Source organism: Furipterus horrens, unplaced genomic scaffold (genome assembly GCF_987537825.1).
Source record: "Furipterus horrens unplaced genomic scaffold, mFurHor1.1.pri manual_scaffold_8, whole genome shotgun sequence".
NCBI lineage: Eukaryota > Metazoa > Chordata > Mammalia > Chiroptera > Furipteridae > Furipterus > Furipterus horrens.
In genome coordinates, this window is record NW_028327178.1 from 49,482,939 (window position 1) to 49,506,890 (window position 23,952).

The 23,952-nt window shown below is 37.3% G+C and overlaps 1 protein-coding gene across 6 annotated transcripts in view; it reads left to right on the plus strand.

Moving 5' to 3' along the window:
- The window catches only part of PTPRM (protein tyrosine phosphatase receptor type M), an 883,942-nt gene that overhangs the window by 295,839 nt on the left and 564,151 nt on the right, over positions 1 to 23,952 (plus strand). For all 6 annotated transcript variants that reach the window (XM_090285792.1, XM_090285794.1, XM_090285793.1 and 3 more), the window contains exon 3: positions 17,334 to 17,605. In XM_090285792.1, coding sequence (XP_090141918.1) covers positions 17,334 to 17,605 — 272 coding nt within the window. The remainder of the gene's footprint in view (positions 1 to 17,333; positions 17,606 to 23,952) is intronic.

The window sequence follows — 23,952 nt, forward strand, 5'->3', positions numbered from 1 at the left end:
GACATCTGTTTTTGAAAATAATTTGACCTTAAATCGCTTTTTTAAGAAAAGCCCCATGAGTGTTATTATATCATTTTACTGCATGAGGAAGCTACAAGAATAAACAGTATCCTCTGGCCTTCTGAAGAGATCCAGGGGTTGATATAATTGTTTATGCTATATTAAATGTCTCATTTAAAATTCATATTTTTCAATGAACCTTGGTAGTTTTTAAAGAAATGTATTTATTCTCATCTCCTTGTAAATTATCATTTTTGTTTACTTGAGAAAAAATAATAAAATTAATTTTGGCTTCATATTCTTGTCGTAAGCATGGTGGTTTTTAATTTTTTATTTCTAAGTAAGAGAATAGCTCTGTGATTGAGAATAAACTAATTTTTTAAGAAGTTGTAATTCAAAGTTGAAGATGACCCCAGTAGCTTCTAGTGTATTTTTTTCCTCTATTTTTAATGTTCTCCAGAGAGCATATGCCACAAATATTTGATTTTCTGCCTTTGTGATGTGCTATGAAATCTTGACTATATTTTGGGCTAAAACATTAACCCTAGAATGAGACTGATTGGATTAAAATTATAGTTTTCTGTATGACTTTGGGGAAGATTTTTAACCTTGTTTGAAATGATCATAATACATTTCTCAATGGATTTTTGAGGGGATCAAATAAAAGAAAAGATATGAAGCACTTAATAGAGAGTGATTCATAACAAATAGTCGATAAATATACAGTGACAACAGCAGCAGTAATAACGTGAATAGAAAGTAATGGTTGTCCATGCTTAGAGAAGAGAAGGCTGAGTGATAGTTTCTTCTGAGCTCAAACCCACTTTCACACTAACCAGTCTGCTATTCTCTGAAGTCACAGGGCCACTTTATGTAAACCACTGACTATTTATTATTAATAAATAAAAAATTACTATTTTTATATCTGGAGCAGTTGTTTAGTACTTATATCCAATAAATTAAAACACTGGAAAATTAGAAATACCTATACATTTTGGTAAACAATTTGACTTGTAAGACTTTATTCTACAGAAATAAAAACATCAGTGTGTTCAGATGGATGCCTGTTGAGTATATTTTGTAGTAGCGTGCATTAAAATGTTGAACTGGGTTCATGTGTCTATATTGGCTTAAATAATTGTCCATGTTATATTATTAGTTAAGGGACAGAATTATAGAGGAACATGCCAGGTTGTTATTCCTTGAAAAACACAGGAAGTGACTAAAAATACTTCATATATGTGAATATATATTTGTAGGTGCATAAAGAAGGGATTTGAAGGAAATACACTATTATCTCAGTGGGATAGGTTTTTGGGTGTTTGAATGAGAATGAGGAGAAAGTGGTTAATTTTTCCTTTGAAATTCTATTTTTTTACTTTTTATAGTGGCATATATTATTTTTAAAAAGTAAAGGAAAAAGTTAAAATACAGAGAAAGAAAGAACTGGGCCTATGTGTAGAAGGGAAAACTCTGCAAGAGTGTTTAAAATTTGGTTATTTAGTTCTTTTCTGTTTTAAAAGCTATTATATAGAATGTTCCCTGGAATTTTTCGAAGTATACAGTTATTTTTCTTGTAAGCAGACCACATCATCATCAAATTAGGACATTTTGAAAAGAGCTTGACAAAAGTGAATCATTTAAATTGTTTAAAACTTAAGCTATGTGAAATTGACTTAAAAAGGAAAATAAAAACCCTCTTCAAAATTACATGAAAGACAAGAGTGGTGTTTTTAAACTTTAGGTCTTATTTAAAAATATAGGAAGTTATACTATTTACTAAAAGAGAAAAACAACTACAAACTAAATAGTGGAACTTCTGTGAAAGTAATTTTCTACTTAACCAAGCTTAGAGATACAGTGATAGAATAATATATCTTCATAGGTTTCTAGATCTTCTATGTCATAGGCTAAATCAAGATGTACTGAATTGAACTATTTTAATTAAACTATAATTTCTGCAAGTTAAAAATACTAAGAGAAAGAGAAAATCAAAAAGTTCATAAATTCTTCAAGAATGATAATTGAAATATCTAACAGTGGGTGAACTATTCAATATATTATAGTATATCTAAGGATATTATTGGTACTTATGGAACAGTTTTGGTAACATGCATCACTTTTGCCAAAGCCCTGAGCTTTATCATTCTTACATTTTTTCCAGTAAATTTGTTTATAAAATTAATTCTCTCTTCCTTTGTATCTATATGTATGACTATATGTGCATATATATGTAATTATATGTGCATATATGTGAATGTATAATTCACAAAGTTTATATTGATACTTAGGTGATTATTTAAAAGTTAGTTTAGATTAAATTAAATTTTCAAATCTATTGTCCTTTTTTGAAAAGATATACTTTTGGAAAGACATGTTGATTTTCTGTAATGCATTTTCAGTGTATAACATGAACCAAAATTCAGCCCATTTTGATACTGTTAGCTTTTAAAAACTTTATTATTTAAAAGTTTAATTATAAAAATATTCAAATCCACAAGGGTAAAGAGCATACTTTGGTATTTTCATCACCTAGATTCAACCAGTTATTGTTAGCTTTTGCTGCATAGCACACTGTCCCCAAACTTGGTGCCTTAAAAGAATACCCATAGTTGACGATTCCAGGGGTCAACAATTTGGGCTGGATTAGCTGCGAGGCTCTGCTGATCTAGCCTGTGCATCGGCCTAGGTTCCTTCATGTATCAGCAGTCCGCTATAGGGTCAGCTGGGAAAGCTCACCTTTGCTTCACAGATTTCCCCATCCCCCAGCAGGCTAGTCAGGACTTGTTCACCTGGTAGTGAACAAGTGTTCCTCTTTTCTGGCAGCCTTAGGTTTATTTATCAGAATTATACTTTATTTGTTTATATACCACTGTATATGTGTGTGTGTGTGTGTGTGTGTGTGTGTGTGTGTGTGTATACACAAACCCTGGCTGGTTTGGCTCAGTGGATTGAGCGTCGGCCTGTTGAGCTAAGTGTCGCTGGTTCGATCTTCCAGTCAGGGCACATCAGAGAAGGAAAACTCTGACTCCAAAAAAACCTCCGCTGCCTTGCGGCATACCTCTTCAGGGGAAAGGCTAAGGGAGTAAACCCCGACAGAAAATCCGGAGCCGGAGTCCCTAAGGCGGTTTGACGTTGTAGTCAACACCGGCAACTCCTGCGGCGCACCTGAAGCCAAGCTGTATTGACTCCGTCTTTCCCTTGGACCCTTCAGCTGCGAAGAGAGGGGGGGTCTGCTGCATGGGCAACAGCAGACCCTCCATATCACCCTGCCCAGGCTCTGTAGCTTCAGCTTCACTGGAGAGGACACTCCAGCGTCATCGCAAGATGTCGATTCAACACGGGAGGAGACAGATACCGTGTCACTCCCGAGTTGGACTGCACAGCCATTCTCGGCGGTGCAGATAGACTCTTAAGAAGCTACACCATCGTCTCTCGAGACGAATGATATATATATATATATTTTCCACTTAGGATATGATGTTCTTTCTAAAGTTATCTTGACTGATGTGCTGCCTCATAAATTGAGAGGCAGCAAGGTATTATGCTTAAGAGCACAGACTCTGAGCCATTTTGCAAGGAGATCATATCTCATTTCTACCTACTTATTAGCTGAATCGTCGGCAGCCGTCCGTCTCGAGAGACGATGGTGTAGCTTCTTAAGAGTCTATCTGCACCGCCGAGAATGGCTGTGCAGTCCCACTCGGGAGTGACACGGTATCTGTCTCCTCCCGTGTTGAATCGACATCTTGCGATGACGCTGGAGTGTCCTCTCCAGTGAAGCTGAAGCTACAGAGCCTGGGCAGGGTGATATGGAGGGTCTGCTGTTGCCCATGCAGCAGACCGCCCCCTCTTCGCAGCTGAAGGGTCTAAGGGAAAGACGGAGTCAATACAGCTTGGCTTCAGGTGCGCCGCAGGAGTTGCCGGTGTTGACTACAACGTCAAACCGCCTTAGGGACTCCGGCTCCGGATTTTCTGTCGGGGTTTACTCCCTTAGCCTTTCCCCTGAAGAGGTATGCCGCAAGGCAGCGGAGGTTTTTTGGAGTCAGAGTTTTCCTTCTCTGATGTGCCCTGACTGGAAGATCGAACCAGCGACACTTAGCTCGCAGGCCGACGCTCAATCCACTGAGCCAAACCAGCCAGGGTCATATTAGCTGAATGAGTACTTAGCTGCTGGTACATATTAAATATATATATATGTTAGCTATTGTTAATCCTCATTAATAGTCAATATATTTACCTATTAAACTACTTGAAAGTTTTAAATAATTTTGTAGCAACAATTAACAGCTTTCACCATCATTATTAATTATTTTAACACTTTACTCTTACAGTAAAAAAAGTATATTTATAATTCAATAGACTTGGTAAATCTTTTAACATTTAATCACATTAGGTTTTTCACCCTTAGTTGAATGTAGAATGATTATGTATAGTATCTGAAAATAAATCTTTATATATTTAAATAAATCCAAATGACATACCTGGTTTGGGTTAGTGACTTTGTTATGCTGAATAGATATGGATAACAGTAGCCTATATAATCACATTATTATTGATACACAATAACTATAGGGATACCAGAAATTACCTAGAACTTGGCATTCAACTATTTCATCTTCCTAAGCTAAGACCAAGTACATTTAGCTTAAAACCAGGGCTAAGACTTAACTGTTGCACATTCTCACAATGTACCAGGCGGTCTTCTCGTGCTGTGCATGTGGTCTTCTAAAAAGCATTCTGCAACAGCCTCTTCAAAATGGGCACAATTTCATCCCAATCCCCAATAAATATCAGTGCCAAGATCCAAAAACAGACTGCCACTCTGTAGAGCCCCACTCTTCACACGGAGCACTGGGAACCCGTGTCCTGTCTCACACCGGGATGTACACTTGCCCACTGTAGTCCACGTAAGCCCTTAGAATATCTTTCAAAGTAGGCATTCTTCTCTTATGATTTTATAGATGAATCAATAAGTTTTAGAGTGATTTTCATCAGGTCCCATGCTTAAGTAATTTTTGTAGGCGAGATCTCTCCAGCCTACTGTGGAGTGGCAAAGAGCATGATTCTTTTTATAGTCTTTACTATTAAATGCTGTAATAAATTGCCTTGCTTCCCTCCTGAATACATGTAATTTCACCAGAACATGACAAATGCCTGGTTTTAAAATTTTTATATATTTAAGAAATGTACTCATGTTTAAAACTATACCTGACATTTGTTTTACTTTAAGTCATTTCATTTAATGAGGATGAATATTTTCCTAAGCATCTCTTTACTAATTATATGCTTCTTAATGCAAATTCTTTTTACTAATTATATGCTTCTTAATGCAAATTGCCTTTTCAGACCATTTGCTAATTATTTATTTGTATCTTGATTCATTTTATGATTAATTAATCCAATAGATTCCTAAAATTCTAGACTATTTTGCTCATTAATAAGTTTAATATTGTATTATGTTATTAGTTTAATGTGAGGATCAGTTTAGTTTCCCCTACTGATTAACCTTGTTAAGATTTTTTTAATATAAAATTAAAACTTGACCACTTTATTTTTTTAAATTACAGTTGACATTCAATATTATACTCATAGCAAGTGTGCAGGATAGTGGTTAGCCACTTATATAACTTATGAAGTGATCCCCTGACAAGTCTAGTACACCTGCTGACACCATATATAATTAATACAATGTTATTGGTTACATTCTCTGTGCTGTACTTTACTGCTCATGATTATTTTGTAAGTGCCGATTTTTAATTCTTAATTCACCCAGCACCCACCCCCACCCTCTCACCTGGCAACCATCAGTTTGCTCTCCATGAGTCTGTTTGTTTGTTTGTTTGTTTCTTTTGTTGTTGTTTTTTAGATTTCACATACAAGTGAAATTATCTGGTATTTGTTTTTCTCTGACTTATTTTTCTAAGCATAATACCCTCTAGGTCCATCCAAATGGTAACATTTTATTCTTTTTTATGGCCATATAATATTCCATTACACATATGTATTACAGCTTTTTTAAAAAGTATATTTTATTGATTATGTTGTTACAGTAGTTCCAATTTTTCCCCTTTGCTCCCCTGTTCCCAGTACCCCCTTCCTTGCAGCAATTGCACCCCCCTTAGTTTATGTCCATGCGTTGTGTATATAAGTTCTTTGGCTTCACCCTTTCCTATATTATTCTTAACATCCCCTTATCTATTTTGTACCAACCAATTATGCTTCTTAGTCCCTGCACCATTTACCCATTTCTCCGCCTCTCCCCTCCCAGCTAATAACCCTCCAAATGATCCCCATACCTATGATTCTGTTCCTATTCTGGTTTGCTTAGTTGGGTTTTGTTTTTATGTTTTAGATTCAGTTGTTGATAGTTGTGAGTTTGTTGTCATTTTAGTGTTCACAGTTTTGATCTTCTTTTTCTTAAGTAACTCCCTTTGACATTTCATATAATAATGGCTTGGTGATGATGAACTCCTTCAGCTTCACCTTGTCTGGGAAGCACTTCATCTGCCCTTCCATTCTAAATGATAGCTTTGCTGGATAGACTAGTCCTGGTTGCAGGTTGCTTTTCATCACATTGAATACTGCTTGCCAGTTCCTTCCAGCAAAGTGTCTTCTGATAAGTCAGCTGATAGTCCTATAGGCACCCCCCAGTAGGCAACTCTCCGCCTCTCTCTTGCTGCTGCCAGGACTCTGTCTTTATCTTTCACCTTTGGCATCTCAGTCATGATGTGTCCTGGTGTGGTCCCCTCTGGGTCCAGCTCGCCGGGGCCCTCCGTGCTTCCCGGACCTGTATGTCCATCTCCTTCACAAAATTTGGGGAGTTCTCATTTTTTTCAATTCTTGTTTCCTCATTCTGCACTGGTTGACTGTTTTTTTCTTCCTTATGTTCCAAATCATTGATCTGAACCAGTTTCCTTCCCTTCACCATTGGTTTTGTGTGGATTTTCCTTCATTTCACTTAGCATAGCCTTCACTTCTCTTAGGCGTTTTCCTCAAGCATATCTGTCAAGCCCGTGAGCATCTTTATCACCAGTGTTTTGAATTCTGCGTCTGTTAGGTTGTCTATCTCCTCATCTGTTAGGTTGGCTATCTCCTTGTCGCTTAGTTCTCCCACTGGAACCTTGATCTATTTCCCCTTTTGGGCCATACTTCTCTGTCTCCTCATTCTGACAGGCTCCTGTGTTTGTTTGCCTCTGTGTCCCAGGTAGAGCTGTCGCTCCTGTTACATTGTAAGGGGCGGAGCCTTAGGCATTCATCAGTACAGGGCAACCTGTTTCACCACATTGTGGTGCAGTATGTGGGGGAGGGGTCCGAGAAGGAATAATGCCACCTGCTCAGCACTCGCCCCTTTTCCAGGCATCTCTCCTACTTTCACACCAGACTGGCGCCCCTCTCCCTGCTGCCCTGGCCGTCTTTCCTAGAGTAGGTGGGTCTGCGGACATTCTAGGACCATGGGGGCCCTTTAAACAAGCGGACTCTGCTGAGAGACCGGCAGTTTCTGCCTCCAGCCCAACCCGCACTGGTCTGCACAGTCAGGAACAATGATGCTTGATTTTCCCCGGCGCTGGGACCATGAGCTGTGAGGTCTGGCAAGGAGCTGGCAATGCTCCCCAGGTGTTCCTCCTGATTCTTTAAAACATGTGACTGCGCTTTCTGCCAGCCTGCCACTGCTTCCGCTGTTGCTGCCACCACGCCACATCCTCTCTGCCCTGGCTCCACCCCTCCTACCTGTCTGGATGAGTATTTCTTCTTTATATCTTTGTTTGCTGGACTTCCATGCAGTTTGATTTTCTGGAGCTTCTGGCTGTTTCTAGTTCTGAGGTAGTTGTATTCCCTCTTAGTTGTGGAGGGAGACGCAGCGTGTCTGTCTATGCCTCCATCTTGGCGGGAAGTTCATATTACAGCTTTTTAAAAATCATCTCGTCTATTGATGGGTACTTTGGTTACTTCCATAACTTGGTTACTATAAATAATACTGCAATGAACATGGGGCTACATATATACCTTTGAATTAGTGTTTTCAATCTCTTCAGATAAAGATCTCAGATAAATTATATGGTAGTTCTATTTTTAACTTATTGAGAAAACTTCATACTGTTTTCCAAAGTGGCTGCACCATTCTGCATTTCCACCAACAGTGCATCAGGGTTCCCTTTTCTCCACATCCTTGTCAACACTGTTGTTTGTTGATTTATCAATGATAGCAATTCTGACAGGTTTCAGTTGATATCTCATTGTGATTTTAATTTGCATTTCTCTGATGATTAGTGACATTGGGTGTCTTTTCCTATGTCAGTTGGCCATCTGTATGTCTTCTTTGGAGATGTGTCTGTTCAAGTTCTCTGACCATTTTTAATCAGATTGTCTTTTTGTGTTGTGTGAGTTTCTTATATATTTTGATTACTAACCCCTTATTGGATGTGTCATTAGCAAATACCTTCTCCCATTCAATAGATTATCTTTTTGTTTTGTTGATGGTTTTCTTTGCTGTGTAAAAACTTTTTAGGTTAATATAGTTTCGTTTATATATTTTCTTTGTTTTCCTTGCTAGAGAAGACATACCTGACACATATTGATAAGCATCCATTTGTAATTAAAATTCTCAGCAAAGTGGAGCTAGAAGGAACATACTACAACACAATAAGGCCATATGTGACAAACCCATAGTTAACACCATACTCAGGGGTGAAAAACTAGAAGTATTTTCCTTAAGATCAGGAACAAGACAAGGATATCCACTTTCACCACTTCTATTCAACATAGAATTGGAAGTCCTAGTCAAAAAACCAGACAAGAGAATGAAACAGAAGGCATCCAAATTGAAAAGGCATAGAGAACCCTAAAAAGTCCACCAAAAATCCATGATAACTGATAAATGGATTCAGTAAAGTAGCAGAATACAAAATTAATATTCAGAAATTGGTTGCATTTTTATATACCAATAGCAGACTATCAAAAAGAGAAATTAACAAAATAATCTAGTTAAGCTTTGGTGGTTCCTTCTTTCTGCATTTTGACCCAGTAGTGCAAGCTCAGTGTGGCTCTGGCTTCTGACCCCAGTTAGGCTAATGAAACATCTTAAGCAAAATTTGTGATTTCTTCTTCAGGAATATGGGGAGCTCACATTCAGGGATGTTAACAGAACCCTTGGAGTTTTTAGAACTTATTATTGTTACAGAGCACCACTATTATGCTTTTGCTAAACTGAAAAAATGTCTAAATGATGCAGTATCAAAATGTCTAAATTTGGTTTGTACTTTATATAGAAGCTAACTGTATAATTTTTTCAAAGCAAGACATAGTTTAACTGGTAGACTATCACTAGTTATATATGTGAAAAAGAAATGATCTCTAAGTCAAAAGTAATTTAGGAAAAAATAAGTGGAAGCTTATGTTGTGATGACGTGACATTCTGAGATTTAGAACAAAATGAACTAGTTTCTGAAGATGCCAAGCAATAAAAATCCTGACATAGGAAATTAATCAGTCTCTTAAGAATGTTCTGAACAGTCTACCTGTCACTCTCCATTGTTGTACTTGTGGCTCATTTCCTGAGATACAGTCATTAGTGTCATCAGATAGTTAAAAGGTTGTGTTTGCTTTACTCTGTTTATTCTTTACTTATAAGTTATAAAACACACACCTGGTATTCTTTAGCTAAGTCACTGAAGATATTTGTTGAGATGACGCACTGTAATATAGTTAGTTCTCATTAAAGCATCACTTTTCTTATGAAAGGAAAACACATTACTTTTTTCAGTGGAACCCCCAGGGTTTCTTCAGTTTTCCATGAATCTCTTCATTTCTTCTTTGTCTCATATAACTGTGTCATGAAACTCTTTTTTGAAAAATTATTAGATGACAGTTCTAAATTTACAAATTTTACAGACACTTCAGGTTGTAATTATGTAAATGTTGCTAAAATTAATGGATCTGATTTGTTATTTTAGTGAATTTTTTCTATCTGTGCTGAACACAGAATATTTAAAATAGGTATATGGCTATCAGTCCATTTTTACTGTTTGGTGTTCTCAAAATACCCAGCACATATGGGTGCTCAGATGAACCCTGTCACGGCTAAAAGTGACTAGTTAAGGTGAATGAATCTATTTTGATCAGCTCAGTATTTTTATGAATAATAAATAATGAAAATATCCATTCAGTTATGCTGTGAATCACTAAATTGACAGTGGTTATTTAATGTAAATGTCTTAAAGGAAGTGTTTTATAAACATTTTAGGTATATGAATTATGCTTATTTTTAATTTTACAACACTTAGATTGATGTAGAATTCCCTCAGGAAGAACAGAGTGCATGTACTAACTGGTATGACTTGTAAGAAGTCCTATGTCAGATGAGCCCATCAGCTCTCCCAGTAAGAGCACCAGCTGGACCCTTTAGGAGTGAAGTGGTTGTACAGTTGGTTCGAGAATGGTGTTACTTCTTTGGCCTCCTACTGTATTTTCATCAGCATATTAGGAACAAGGCAGAAATTAGCATAGCTAACAAATGGTCTTGCCCAGTAATTGTTGAGAATGCACAAAAAGACAAGAAGCCCAAGGGCAAGACAAAAAGGGACATAGGACATTTAAGTGAAGAGACAAAATTTTTATTAGAATTTCATTCTCTTGCGATTGCAAAATAAGTGTTGTTTGCACTAGGGTGAAATGTTGGAAAGGAGCACAGAAGAGGCATTAACTTAAGGATGTATGACATCTGGTCCACAGAACATAAATGTGGCTTTGGAGACAGCTGTTTGCTCAGGCTGAAATGGGTGTTAATAAGTATTTTTAAAGTGATAGTGGCACCTCCCTGCAGAGGCTTTGTTCCCTTTGAGCTTTGGTCCCTGAGTTCATTTATTTCTCCACAGGCTTCATCATCCCTGTTTCATGAGGTCTCTCATCATAAAAGACATTTTTAGCACCATTGTTAGTACTGGTTGAGGAGCAGAAGGAGGGATGAAACCTGGTATCTTGATGTTTGAAGTATGAGATCAATTTGAAATTACAAATTAAAAATGAAAAGCTTTCTTACTAAGGAGGCGCAGAACATACTTTAGATCTTGTTGGTTTAGGTTATTGGGGAGAAGGTGTAGTATGACCTTAAGCATTGTGGGCTGTGGAATCAATTGGGGGTCACACCCAGCATTCTTTTACTCATTAATATTGCAAAATGAAGTAGGGTAGAATAGGAAATGTGAATACCATACCAGTGCACATGGTCAGAAATATAGTAACATTTTTTTCATGAAAGTTTGTGTCTGAATATGTGTGTATATATGTAAGCATTATGTATGCACACATAGCATCGCACATGTGTACTGAATTGCAGTATAAAATGAGTTATGGACAAAATGTTTGAAAAATATTGGTTTTAGAGAATTGCCTTTGGAGCTTACATGTAAAAATTCAAATTCCCTTTGATCTATCAGATGCTGTCATTGGGTCCCTTTGGTGAGTTATCTCTATGTTTCTTTAGGTCATTCTTGTTGGGGAGAGTTAATGAGATGGAGGATATGGAGCACCTGGTCTAAGCACTGGGTGACACATTTTACTTTCCTGTGATTTCCCCTTCTCCTTAAGAACAGCTGAGCATATGCTGTGATCCCGTGTGCCCTGGACTATTGAGCTCTCTTCCTTTTCTCCTTGCCTGGAAGCCAGTTATTTTCTGAATTCCGAGTCTCAGTGCTATCTTTCTACTCACTCACCATGCATGATCAGGTTTGTCTCTTCTCTGTCTGTCCACTTGCTTCCTACACTTCATCTCCATTTTCTTCTGACACTTTTTATCATAGCCAAAGGGTGTGTCTTTATAGCCATTAACATTGGGTTAAGAAGCCAGAGAATTATTATTTTCATTCCTTTCTTTCATTTAACCTGTCTCAGTGTTCCTCTTACAATGTTAAGAAAAATATATATATTTGGGTACCAAGAATGCTATACCTCTATACTTTAAGGCTGTGCCTCTCAGTGTGGTCTGCAGATGAGAGGTGGTCCAGAAATTGAGATACAGCAATTGAGAGCAAGTCTTTAGAAAATTTTAGAGGAATTTGACAGTAATTTTATGTTTATTTAATAACAAATCTGTGCTTGCATTTTGCATGTTTTTTTACTTCCTTTTTCTAAAGATCTGTGTTTATTGTGTTTTACATAAGCCTGGTCTGAGATGCGTCAAATATTTTAAAAACCGCTGCTTTATCATAAATTATTTGAGAAACACTGCTCTAGATAATTTAATTGTTACAAGTGGTGTATCTCACTAGGTCAGAAGAAGCAAGCACAAATGGCAATGTGAACTATAGTCAGGGTATATGCCAGCAAAGATGGAATTTGTAAACTTTTTTGGTGGCTTTTGGATCTTAAGTTCATAAATGTGAAGGCATGATCATAGAGAAAAAATGAAGGTGAAACAGCCAAAGGGAGTGAAATGATCTGTGTGCTTTTATTAAAACTAAAAGGCTTAGAAGGTGAATTTTATAATGGCTTTAGAGTTCATAAAATTCTTCCTCTCTGTCAGCCGAAGTATTTAATAACACACATAATTCTCTCTTCCCGCAGGAAGATGGAAAATGCTCCCACTTTTTTTTGTTGTTGTTGTAGTGTGCACAAAGCTTCTTGAATGTAAGAAGGGAATTCATACAGTTTCCTCAGCCTTTAAAAAGATGGAGCCTCTAACACACCAGTGCAAATGTTAAGGATGAGGTAGAAGGGAAGAACTAACTATACATAGTTATTGCTGGTGTCACAAACAATGACGGAAGATAGTCTAATAAAAAGCACTTGCCAGTGTATATGATTAAACTAAATTTAATTCACCCAAAGATTCTAAAATGTGAACATTGCATGTTCTCATAGCAGAGTTTTCCTTTTCAAAAAGGTGAAAATAATTTTTCTTAACAACCTTCCAAGTTTGCATGGAAAGACTGCCCCTTTTGAAGCCAACTCCATTACGTGACACTTTTTTCATTTGCCCACAATGTTATATTCTCTTCTTCCATACTACTGATTTAAGAGAATTGTTATCTAAACACAAACAGAATTTCTATGCTAATTTGAATTCTGATTTCTTTTATTTATTTGTCCAGTTAAAGTGTTTTTTGTAGGGGGAAAAAAAGGTTGAGGTAAGGAAATACTTCACAAGGGAGACCCAATTACTCTTTGAGAATTCATTTCCTCACAGTTAAAATATTGAGAAGAAGGTGAAAAGTAAATATTCAGCCATAGAAATATATTTTAAATAACAGACTTGGTCTAAACTTGAATATAATGTTTTCAATATTTTAAACATCCAGCTGGTGAGTTGACTTTACTTTCATAGCAAATAGGTGATGAATTCAAACAATTAAAAGACATTTCTTCCCTCCCACCTCCCATTCTTTATGCACAACTATGAATTTACCTAAGGATTGTGGGTTGCTAGACTTTGCTAACTACACTTTCTTCTGTAAACTCACTATGAGACAATAGTGCACTGCTGTCAGGAAATACTGTGTTGATTGAAATGTCACCTGCTATACTTTGAAACCGTGAAGTAAATTCTCATGGTCACACAGAAATAAAGCTTTCCTTCCCAAAGCTAAAATGTAGGGGCAAGATTGAGCTCAATAACTCAATTCATTGAGTTTCATAATACTTTAATACTAACGGTCCTCTCATCAAGAAAGGAAACTTAAAAATTATCACTAAGGTGAAATAAGATAGGATCAGGAAGGTTGTGAAGTGGACAGGTGGAAATCTATAGAGCTAACTGCTAAAGAATTACAGACAATTTAGAGAAGTTGTGAATTTAGGAGATATGAAGAAACAAAATAATCATAATGATAATTACAAACATTTTTCGAGCTTATGCTACATGGTAATCATTGTCCCTGGGTGCCTTTATATTGCATCGATTGTGGGGACTACATAGAAATACCAATTGAGAGACTCAATTGGAGGAATTAAAAGGGGGATCTCTCAAGGGAACGTCCCAGGGAATAGGTTCTCAGTGAAGAGAGACTTCTTCTCTAAAAAGCTGTGTGTGTGGACATCACAGTGCTGCTCAGTTGATTTCTGGACACTGGGAGGAGGGTAACTTGGTCTGTGACTGTGGAGGCAGCCCAGACAGAATTGCTCTCTGAGGGCCAGAACAAGTGAAGGAGGAAGACAATGTAGGTAGAGCAGATGTTTCCACCAATACTACATATGTGTAATTGGAACATCTCTGACTAATTTCACAAAATCACACACAATGATAGATCTTGTAAGAAAAAGAAAGTTGGGGCAGACCACTCACAATCTATGTACTTCTGTAGCCAGAGAACCAATAAAAACAGTCACAACCCTCATCAAAACACTGACCTCATTAACTCCCATCTGGCATTTAGAATCCCAGTGAATCCATCCTTAGCCCTATACCCTAACCCTTCTTATTAACAGCTCCTTGAAGTCATTCCCTTCTAATAGATACCACTTTCTCTGCCAACTTAAAAATACAATCCTGGGTTTGTTGTCTTCATCAGTCCATGCTCTTCCCCTTAACACTCAGTAGGGGAACAGAAGCTCCACAGTTCCTTTATCAGTTCTTGTAGTTTCCCAGACAGCTTAACAGGGGAGAAAGGAATGGCTCTGGTAATGACTACACTTCTTGCCACTTCTTAGACTAAGCAAAGGCAGTTCTGCAGGATCTTTAACTTTATTTAAAAGCTATCATGTAGCCTTTTATTTAAGGAAAAATTTTGCCCTGATCACTCTAAAATTTTAATGTCCTAAAAAAAAAAATTACACATGAACCAAAGGGACTTCTGTGTTATATGGATATGTCACTCTCCTGTTTGCTAATCCTCTCTGAACTATCTGTATTACAGAAGCATGCTATGTAACAAAACAAACTGGATTCTAGCTCAAAAAGGGAAAAGAGGAAAATGGAGTATAAAATTAGAATCATTTGCATATGTAACTTAGAATGTCCCCTTGACCTCACCGTAAAAATTTCTGTATATCTTCAACAGCTCAAAAAGCTGACAGAGTATTTTGTGCTGGGATGTAGCATTGAAGAATTGGAGGATAGGCTATGTAGCTAGGTAAGCAGTATTTTAGGGAATCCTGGTCATTTCCTGGACAATATGGTAGGAAGTTACCAAGTTTATGCCATCCTGTCAAAAGGGACTCGTCTGTTTCCTCTTCACCCAAGCATCCAAACAAGACTTAACGAGATTTGGGAAACACAGACTTTTGCCATCCTTCACATATTCTCATGTTTGCCATCATGGTTCCTCGAGTTTAATTAATGGAAACCCTGCAGGAAATGATATTGCCCGTGGGGCAATACGAAAGGTTTTGGTGATTCAGAGTTGTCCTCAAGGTCATGGTAGCTATGTTGCTGGTAACAGAACCCTAGATGATTGAATATGGGGAAAAAAATCTGTGTATATTTTACTAAGAGCAGGAAAGTACAATTTTAACTAATGTTATAAACACCAGAAGCCTGCTTCATATTTCTTACAGAGTTGGTCAACCCTGTGTATTTTGAAGATTTTTTAAATACATTTTGTGGTATATAGCTAACCCAAATCATTTTAGTGGCATTCTCTTGCCACTTGTTCCCTTTCTTTGTCCCCAGCTCTTTCTTAAATCACATTTCAGTTTTCCCTTATTACTGGAATATGTGTTCCATAGATAACCCTTCCCTTGTGGCTTGGCTTTCATATTTACAGGTGCATAACATTCATCTCTTGAAAAATCGCTCCATTTTCAAATGGCTGCTATAATTTCCCTCCACTGTTGTGAAGGGGGTTGTTTTCTTCATATATGCTCGAACAGCACACAGAGAAACACGGGGATGTTGGAGTGTGGCAGGATGAGTAATGGGCTGAAACTCAGAGGCTGGAAGTTCTGGTTTTGCCACTAACTCATCCTAAAATCTGGATAAGCTGCTTCCTAATCACTCTGAGACAATTCCTGTTTATCTTAAATGACATTAACACTAGCTCACCTCATATAGGGACACTGGGAGGGTAACAGCCAGCCATAACCAAACATTTTCTAATACTGCTCCCTTCAGGACAGCTTATTAATTTATAAAGAAATTGTCTATATGTGTTTCCTTATTTAGTCCTCATAATTCTCTGGGAAAGGTAGTCTTTTCATTTTGCTGGTTAGGAAATTATAGCTTATAGACAAGATAAAAAGTCTACACTTTTTCCTTGAAAATTATGGTTCACAAGAGAAGAGTTTTAAAAGGAACATTCAAGGGTAATAGTCTCCTCACCTAGTAGAAATCATGCGTTCAGCCACACCTGAGTAGTATTTTATTTATCATCTTTATACTCCAAGTTTAGCTGTTCCCAGTCACAGTGTCAGTACATTTTTCTCTCTGCTAAAGAAGACTTACAATGATCTATCTTCACTTTCATTTTAGAACATTTCCCTTTTAGCTTTCTTTATGTGATATATAAAATTCATATAATTATTTTAGTTGCCATTTCTGTTGATCTTAAACTTGAGGCTGACCCAAGAGGCACAGCTGATGTCAGTTTATCTGGTAAGCTTGACTCCATGTGGAAATGCTTCCATGTGCAGGTTGGTGCCATGGACTTAAAGACAGAAAAAAGCTCACGAAGACTTCAGCATATGACCATCCGATAGTTGGAGCAAAGCTTTCCTTGGTATGACCATTCATGAAAACACCCCCAGTATCAAAAAGTCAGCTGTTATTGCAATGGGGGAGGGCTGGTCGGTCTGAACTGCAAGAATTTTATTATATTGACTATGAGGAGCATCATAGGGCCAATAAAATTTTCTAAGATTCCAAAAATCAGACAAATCTGCTATCTTTCTCTAGTTTATGTGAGAATCTTAAAGTGGATCTGATTTCCAAATGGTGGTACCATTATAATGTAGTGCTATTCAATAGAACTTTCTGAGATGATGGAAATGTTCAATAGTTCTGCTGCCCAAGATGGAGCAACTAGCCACATGTGGCTATTGAGTACTTGAAATGTGGTTAGAGGAACTAAACTTTCAATGTTACAGAATTTTGATTAATATTAATTTAAATAGCCACATGTGGTTAGTGACTAACCACATGTGGTTAGATTGTTCAGTGCATGTCTGCAAATTATGCATATTTCTGTTACTTAGGAGACAAATTGCAGTGACATCAAAAGAATTTCCCATTCACTTATCTTGAGAATACTTTGGGGGTGAAAAGGTATGAAAGAGATGGTATTTTCAAAGCCTAAGTATTTGTGGAATTTCAAGGTCAACCCATATAAATGATGGTGCCTTTTCAGAAGTGACCAGAAAGCTGTGTTTCAGATTGTGACTCTTGTTTGATTTTCTTTTCACAGGTTCTTTCATGTTGGTGAACACATCTGGGAGATCTGAGGGGCAGAGAGCCCAACTCCTCTTACCTCAACTTAAAGAAAATGATACTCATTGCATTGATTTTCACTATTTTGTATCCAGCAAGAGTAATTCTGCTCCTGGGTTACTCAATGTCTACGTGAAGGTCAATAACGGGCCTTTGGGGAATCCTATCTGGAATATATCTGGAGAGCCGACACGTACATGGAACAGGGCAGAACTGGCCATTAGTACTTTTTGGCCTAACTTTTATCAGGTATGCTCATGTTTTGATGCATCCTCTAAATTCTAAAAATCTAGTTTTCTATTATATAACCAGAGAATGTATAAGCGTGTTGGTATTATTTTATGCCAATGTAAGGAAAGTTTATGCTATTTGATAGCGAGAATATTAAGGCTTTGTTTGTAATATTACCTTGAGAAAAGAGTAAAAGACACAATTCAAACTTGTTTATACATATATCATTTTAAGAAAAGAAAAACAGTAACCTTACCACAGGGCAGGAAGTGCTATCTGTAGAGATAGTTTACTTTCTATATTAAGTAAGCCATATCTGACCCAGGGAGACAGAGCACTTGATTCTAAAAGAAGCCCATTCTTTCATCAATGGATCCTTTCATCAGTGGATCTCAGGAGTAAACGAGTCATTAAGAAGTGAGCCCTTGTGGAGGTCAGCTACCACCCCATAAGCAGAAGGAAGAAAATACCATGTGTAGGCCGAGTCCTTGTCATGCGAGGGCTGCTATCCTTGCTGCTGTTATTGGGAATGTTCTCTTGAGAACCACATTGCCCACTCTGAGTTCTCATTTAAAATAACAAAGGTAGAGGGCCAAGAGAAGTTAAGAAGTGGTACAAAGGAAATCTTCATTTCACATTCTGATTGTCAGAATTCCTGTAACATGAAAGCATCAAAGGTGGGAAAATAGTGACAATGGCATTTGGTGCTCTTTCTCTTTTTGTCCTCAGCACCTTTAAAAATTACTTGATTTTCAAAAATAATTCAGAATGCATTAGGAGGATTATTATATTTTGCTTTACTCTGAATTCCTTTGGCTCACTCAGGAGCCAAATGGAACATGTTTCAAACCAAGATCACCTCACCTCTCATGTTTAATTGAGGTGCTCAGCTAGACTCAGGGAATGGAAAAGTGGGTCTTCTTCAGGGCTGCTTGTCGTCTGAATGCCATGAATGGCACCCAGGAATCCATTCTGTAGGTTTGATGTATATTAGAGAAGATGCCTCAATTCCTCTATCTGTGAATTTGATGATGGAAGTAAATGGGCTCTAAATTCCTTGCTTTATATATTTTTGTACCCTTATATCTATAACAATGTCTGGTATTTAATGAGTGATAAATGTTTCTTAATTGTAAATGAAAGTGTAGTGAAAGCTGTAATTCACATATAAATTGTTAAAAATCTTTAATAGAATACACTTTGGCAATATATTTAAAGGTGTTAAATTTTAGACATGTCTAAGTTTAACAATCTATTGTTAGGAATTCATACTATGGAAATAATGAGGAGTCGTTGCAAATAACTACAAGTATATTTGTGGTAGTTTATTTATAATTGAAAATCAGAAACAGTATTATTTCTAACAATAGAGGATTAGTTAATATATGCTACCTCAATATAAAATTTATTTTGCAACCATTAAGAATAATGTTGTGGAGAAACATTTAATGATGAATTTAAGCTTAAGTTGCTAAGTGGAAAAAATCTATATAAAGCAATATGTTAAATCTCATTCTTTAAATTAAATATATATATTTTACAATAAATGCTGAAATGTATTAAACAATGATATCTCCCCAGCTAATGATTTGATTGTTTTCTTTCTGTAATCTGTCATATTCTAAAATTTCCCAGTGCACATGTATTGTTGTTACTAATAAAACAAAAAAGAGTAAAAACTATTTTTTCTTCCAGAGGAAAATATTCTATTTAAAGAATAACCTTATTTTTTATAGATTTATGGTATAATTCAAAAATATGGGCTCGGGGAAAAGTTTCATCCTTCATAGATTAAAATGGAAGCAGGGGAAATGAGTTTGGTGAGGCTAAACTTCAGAGGGCTTTTGTATGGTGGACTAGGCTAAGAAGCTGAAGTGTTTTTAGAAACTTTTTTTGGAGGAGACTTTCCAAAAGTAGAGAAGGCCTAGTTCTGTGACATTCCCACTGGCCCACTGGAACCTGTACTAAAGCTCTTTCTTAGGCTTTTTCTGTGTAGAGACCAATAGAACACAATTCTAGACAAGATTGGAGGGTATGTCCTGCTCACATATGCCCTGATTTGCTCCTCTTTTGTTTTGGTGAGGGCCCTCTTTCCGATAGATGGCTGCTTTCTCATCTTCTCTGTGTGTTCATATGGTCTTTCTTCCACATGTGGAAAGAGAGAATGTGCCCTGGTCTCTTTTCCTCTTATTATACATATACTAATTTCATTATGAGGGCTCCATGTTCATGACCTCATATAAACATAATTACCTCCTAAGGCTTCATGGCAAAATGCCATCACGTTGAGGGTTATGGCTTTACATATAAATTTGGGGAAGGGAATTACCACATGCAGTTTGTCATAGCGGCCTTTAACACACCTAGCTCAGACCATCAAAATTAAAGGAATGATTTAATTTGTAAAGTGTTAAATTAGCCTTTCAAAAGGAATTATCAATTATATTGAAAGTTAGTACTGTATAGCAAACCATTGTTATTTTCAGTGAATTCTTTTTTTATTGATCTCTTTTCAGTAAAATATTCTGCCTTCCTGATTGTGAACCTTTGACTCTAACATGCAAGCCCTCCCACTTCCCTCTGACTTCTCTCACATTACTTAGCAATCTGTGATTTATCATACTGAACTGGAACTTAATTCTCATTCTAGTATTCTGGTTCTCTGGGTGATTCATTAGGAATAGCTTCATACTTTGAACTTAAAGGCGGATTTGTAGAGACTCTTTTTTTATTTAATATTTACTGTATTTTTTTTTCCATTACCATTTAGTCCCCTTATACTCCCGTCCCCCCAGCAATCACCACACTGTTGTTCATGTCCATGAGTCCTTTTTCCTTTTTGCACAATCCCTCTACCCACTAACTTGCTAAGTGTTGAAGAACCTGGTGATGAACATCTGTAAAGGGTTTGGATCCACTAAAAATGCCCTTGTTCATTTAATTACTGAGCACTCCAACCAAGCATCAGCCTTTAGAGTTGTAAAGGCATAGTTAAGGTAGTACTTCCCTTGTATTTTCCCTTTATCTGCTGAGTAGTAAACATACGAACTCATTACCCTAATAGTAGCATAAGCTGTTAGGTAGATGGCACTCTGTAGATGATAAAAGAGAGATGTCAGCAGGAAACTTACAAACTCTGAGAAATAGGTCTTAACATCACCATATAAGACCTGAATGATGTTCCCCAGTTGTGATGAGAAAGACAAGCTGTAATAACAAAGGTGAAAAAGAAAAATTCCTACCAAATCCTATATCTGCCCCTGGCCTAATATATCATCCAAACAGGAAATGATTAGAAAAAAAGTCAGAAGCGTAAGCTGTCTGTGTTCAGGTAGCACTGTCCTGGGGAGGGGCTCCCTTAATGCACCTTTTGGTCCCCAGCCTGTGGGGCTGGAGCATCCTAACTGAGGAAAGAGGCTCTCATACCCTGGATGGCTCTTAAAAATGTGAAATATGCATGAATCTGTCTGCTTTTGAATTAATTTCCCTTATAGGTTTTTCTGTAAGGCATTCTGTACTAGCCTGAGGAAGTGAGTCTATTGCCATGACTATTATATTTCTAATTTCAAAATATAAAAAAATTATTTTTCTGGTATCACATGTGCAAGCATGTGTGTGATCATGGTTCATAAAAGTCAGTATCCAAGTGGCACATTCTTAGGATATTGATAGGCTGTTTCTGAGCCCAGAATCTGAGAACAAAACATTTAAAGGAGGTGGTACCCTTAAGAAACCCTCTCTCGTTTCACAGGGACTCAGCTTCACCCAGACATCACCTTTACATTAATATTTAAGCTGCAAGATACATTATAGACACCTAAAAAATTAATATAAAGTTAACAGATACTTGAAATACTAGTATGTTAATTTATGTTCATACAGCATTTTATTTTTAAAGCATGCATTTTGCACTTTTAAAAAAGTCTTGATAAGAGTTAAGGTTGATGAATTAACTTCTTTACAGGAATTTTATATTGTTTTGAAAATGGGCATCATCATAGTGTTATAAAAGAACATATGTTTTAGGTCAGACAGACCTGTATAAAGTCAGGCATCTGACACAAACTTACTGGGACTTACTTCCCTTATTACAGGACAAAATATAAAGGCTGTGCAGGGTATGAAGTTGAAAGAAAAAGCTAGCCTCTCAATAAATGGTGGTGATTTATTGAGATTAAGATTTGTGGAAGACAGTAAAAAGGAAATCAGCAATAGTTGAATGGCTTATCCCTGCTATATCACTCCTTAAGGGTGTTTCATGGAATGGCAAAAGGTGTTCAATGCAAAAGAGTTTCAGGAACAAATCCTTTAGTGAAACAATGGGTGGAGTGTGGTAAACCAAGTTCCTTTCCACCAGAGTGTTCCAGAAGTGCTGTCATGAAGGCGTGGTTTCCTAAGGGTTCACGTCATCAGCCACTCTGGACTCTGACTTCACCTTGGGGAGCTAGTGCTCCAGGGAACATGGCAATTTCTATCTGTTCTGGGCTCTTCACTCTCTGCTGTCCCTTATCCACCTGTGGTTTTATCAAAAATATCCATTTCTCCCTTCAGTTTTGGCTGTAAAATACTGAGTTGTTTTTTATTTTGAACAGAATCTGAATTTTGTAGTTGTTCAATTTGGGAATGTTTTCAATAAAACCAGACACAACCACCCTGTGTACTTGTGATAATTATAGTAGGATGTTTTGGGCATCTCTGGTTTTTGTAGTCTTTCCCCAAATGCTATCTTTATTATGCATTTACAGAGTTTCAAAACATTTCTTAAAGTGTTCTTGCCACAGTCATCATTTTATGTAGCTTTTCTTATTTATAGGAGAATAGTATAATACAAATACAAATCACAATGGTAACCTGCACAGAATACAGCTAATTGTAGGTTAATTACTATCCATTAAAACATAAATTGTCAACTACTTGGCGATTAACACATATTTAATTCCTTAATTAATGTTTGTCCTAATTACTGCTACTTAAACCCTTCCCCTTGTTGGGCAGCAACAGTGGGAGGTGAGAAGTATGTACCTACTACCTACTTTCATCAGGGGACCTAGGCTATAGCACCTGCTTCCTTTGATTTAGACATTTACTTCCTACCATTTTAATAATAGTATTTTACTTTCACAAGCACCCTCTTACTTTATTGTGCTCATTTAAAAAAAAAAAAAAAAAAAGGATTCTGCTTCTTCCTCTCCTCTTTATTCTGGGCCCCACAAGTTTCCAGAGGCCACCCATCAACTTTTCTGGGTTTCTGACCCTGCATGTACCCAGTGAGGCTGCTGGAATCCCACAATCACTGTCCTTCTCTCTGCTTTGGAATACAGTTATTCTGAATCCACTCAGAGCTCAGGAAGGCAGTGATCTTGAATAAAAATGGTCACTCTGCAAAGAGAAAAGTACATATTTGGCCTTGAAGTCTCCTCCCACATGCCCTTCAGTAAAAGGGCTGGGCTGTGGGCAGGTGGACAGTGATGAGCGAATGTGAGGATAAAGTCATGGAATAACGAGAGTCTTCTTGTTTCTCTAGAGCCTCCCTGTTAAAACAAACTCCTTAGATGTACTGAAGGCCCTGGGAGAAGATGAGGAGTGGATTCCAGCTGAGCCCTGCTCAAAATTCTCTGTGCAGGGAGAACATAAAGGACTTGCCTTTTGGGGGAGGCTAAACCCAGATTTACCCTTTACCAGTCCGACATCTTTATTGGTAAATGAGGGGTTGAGGGAATAGGAGTGGCTTGATCTTACCCATCTCTTCACGTTTAGCTCTCATCATTACTCCCTGAACAGCCACCTCAGTTTCTTTGTTGTGTTTGCCTGCAGCTCACTTATTTTACCAAACCTCACCAAAGCCACTCTGACAAAAAGCAGCTCCTCACACATTTGCTGCTCAGAGACTGTTTTAGATTTAAATAGGTGAGTGTTTTCCAAATTGTGTTCTACCAATCCAAAGAATGTTGAAGCATGTTAGTTGACAAAATGGGAAGAAACTCTGATTTCAACAAGGTTGAACACACTCTACTGCAAGCCATTTTGGAGCCGAGATGTGTTTTTAAATCCCCAGGAAGGACAAATGGCAGGTATAGGTGCCCAGCTAGAGTTCTGGGCATCAATTTAGACTTTTACAGAGCATCTCTTGAGTCTAGTGTTTCCTGGAGTACACTTGGGAAATACTGATATGTATGAATAGAAAAATAGAACATTCCCTGGCTCCATAAATTTCTTAGCTTACAGCTCTTATTCCAAGTGCAAGACAATTGAATTGCATCCTTCCTTGAGGCTGACATGGGGAATTAGATGTGGCAGTGAAATATAGCTCTGTCTTAAGCAGGAAAGCTATCCTAAGCAGCTGTCCCTGTGCTCTGCATTTTGTG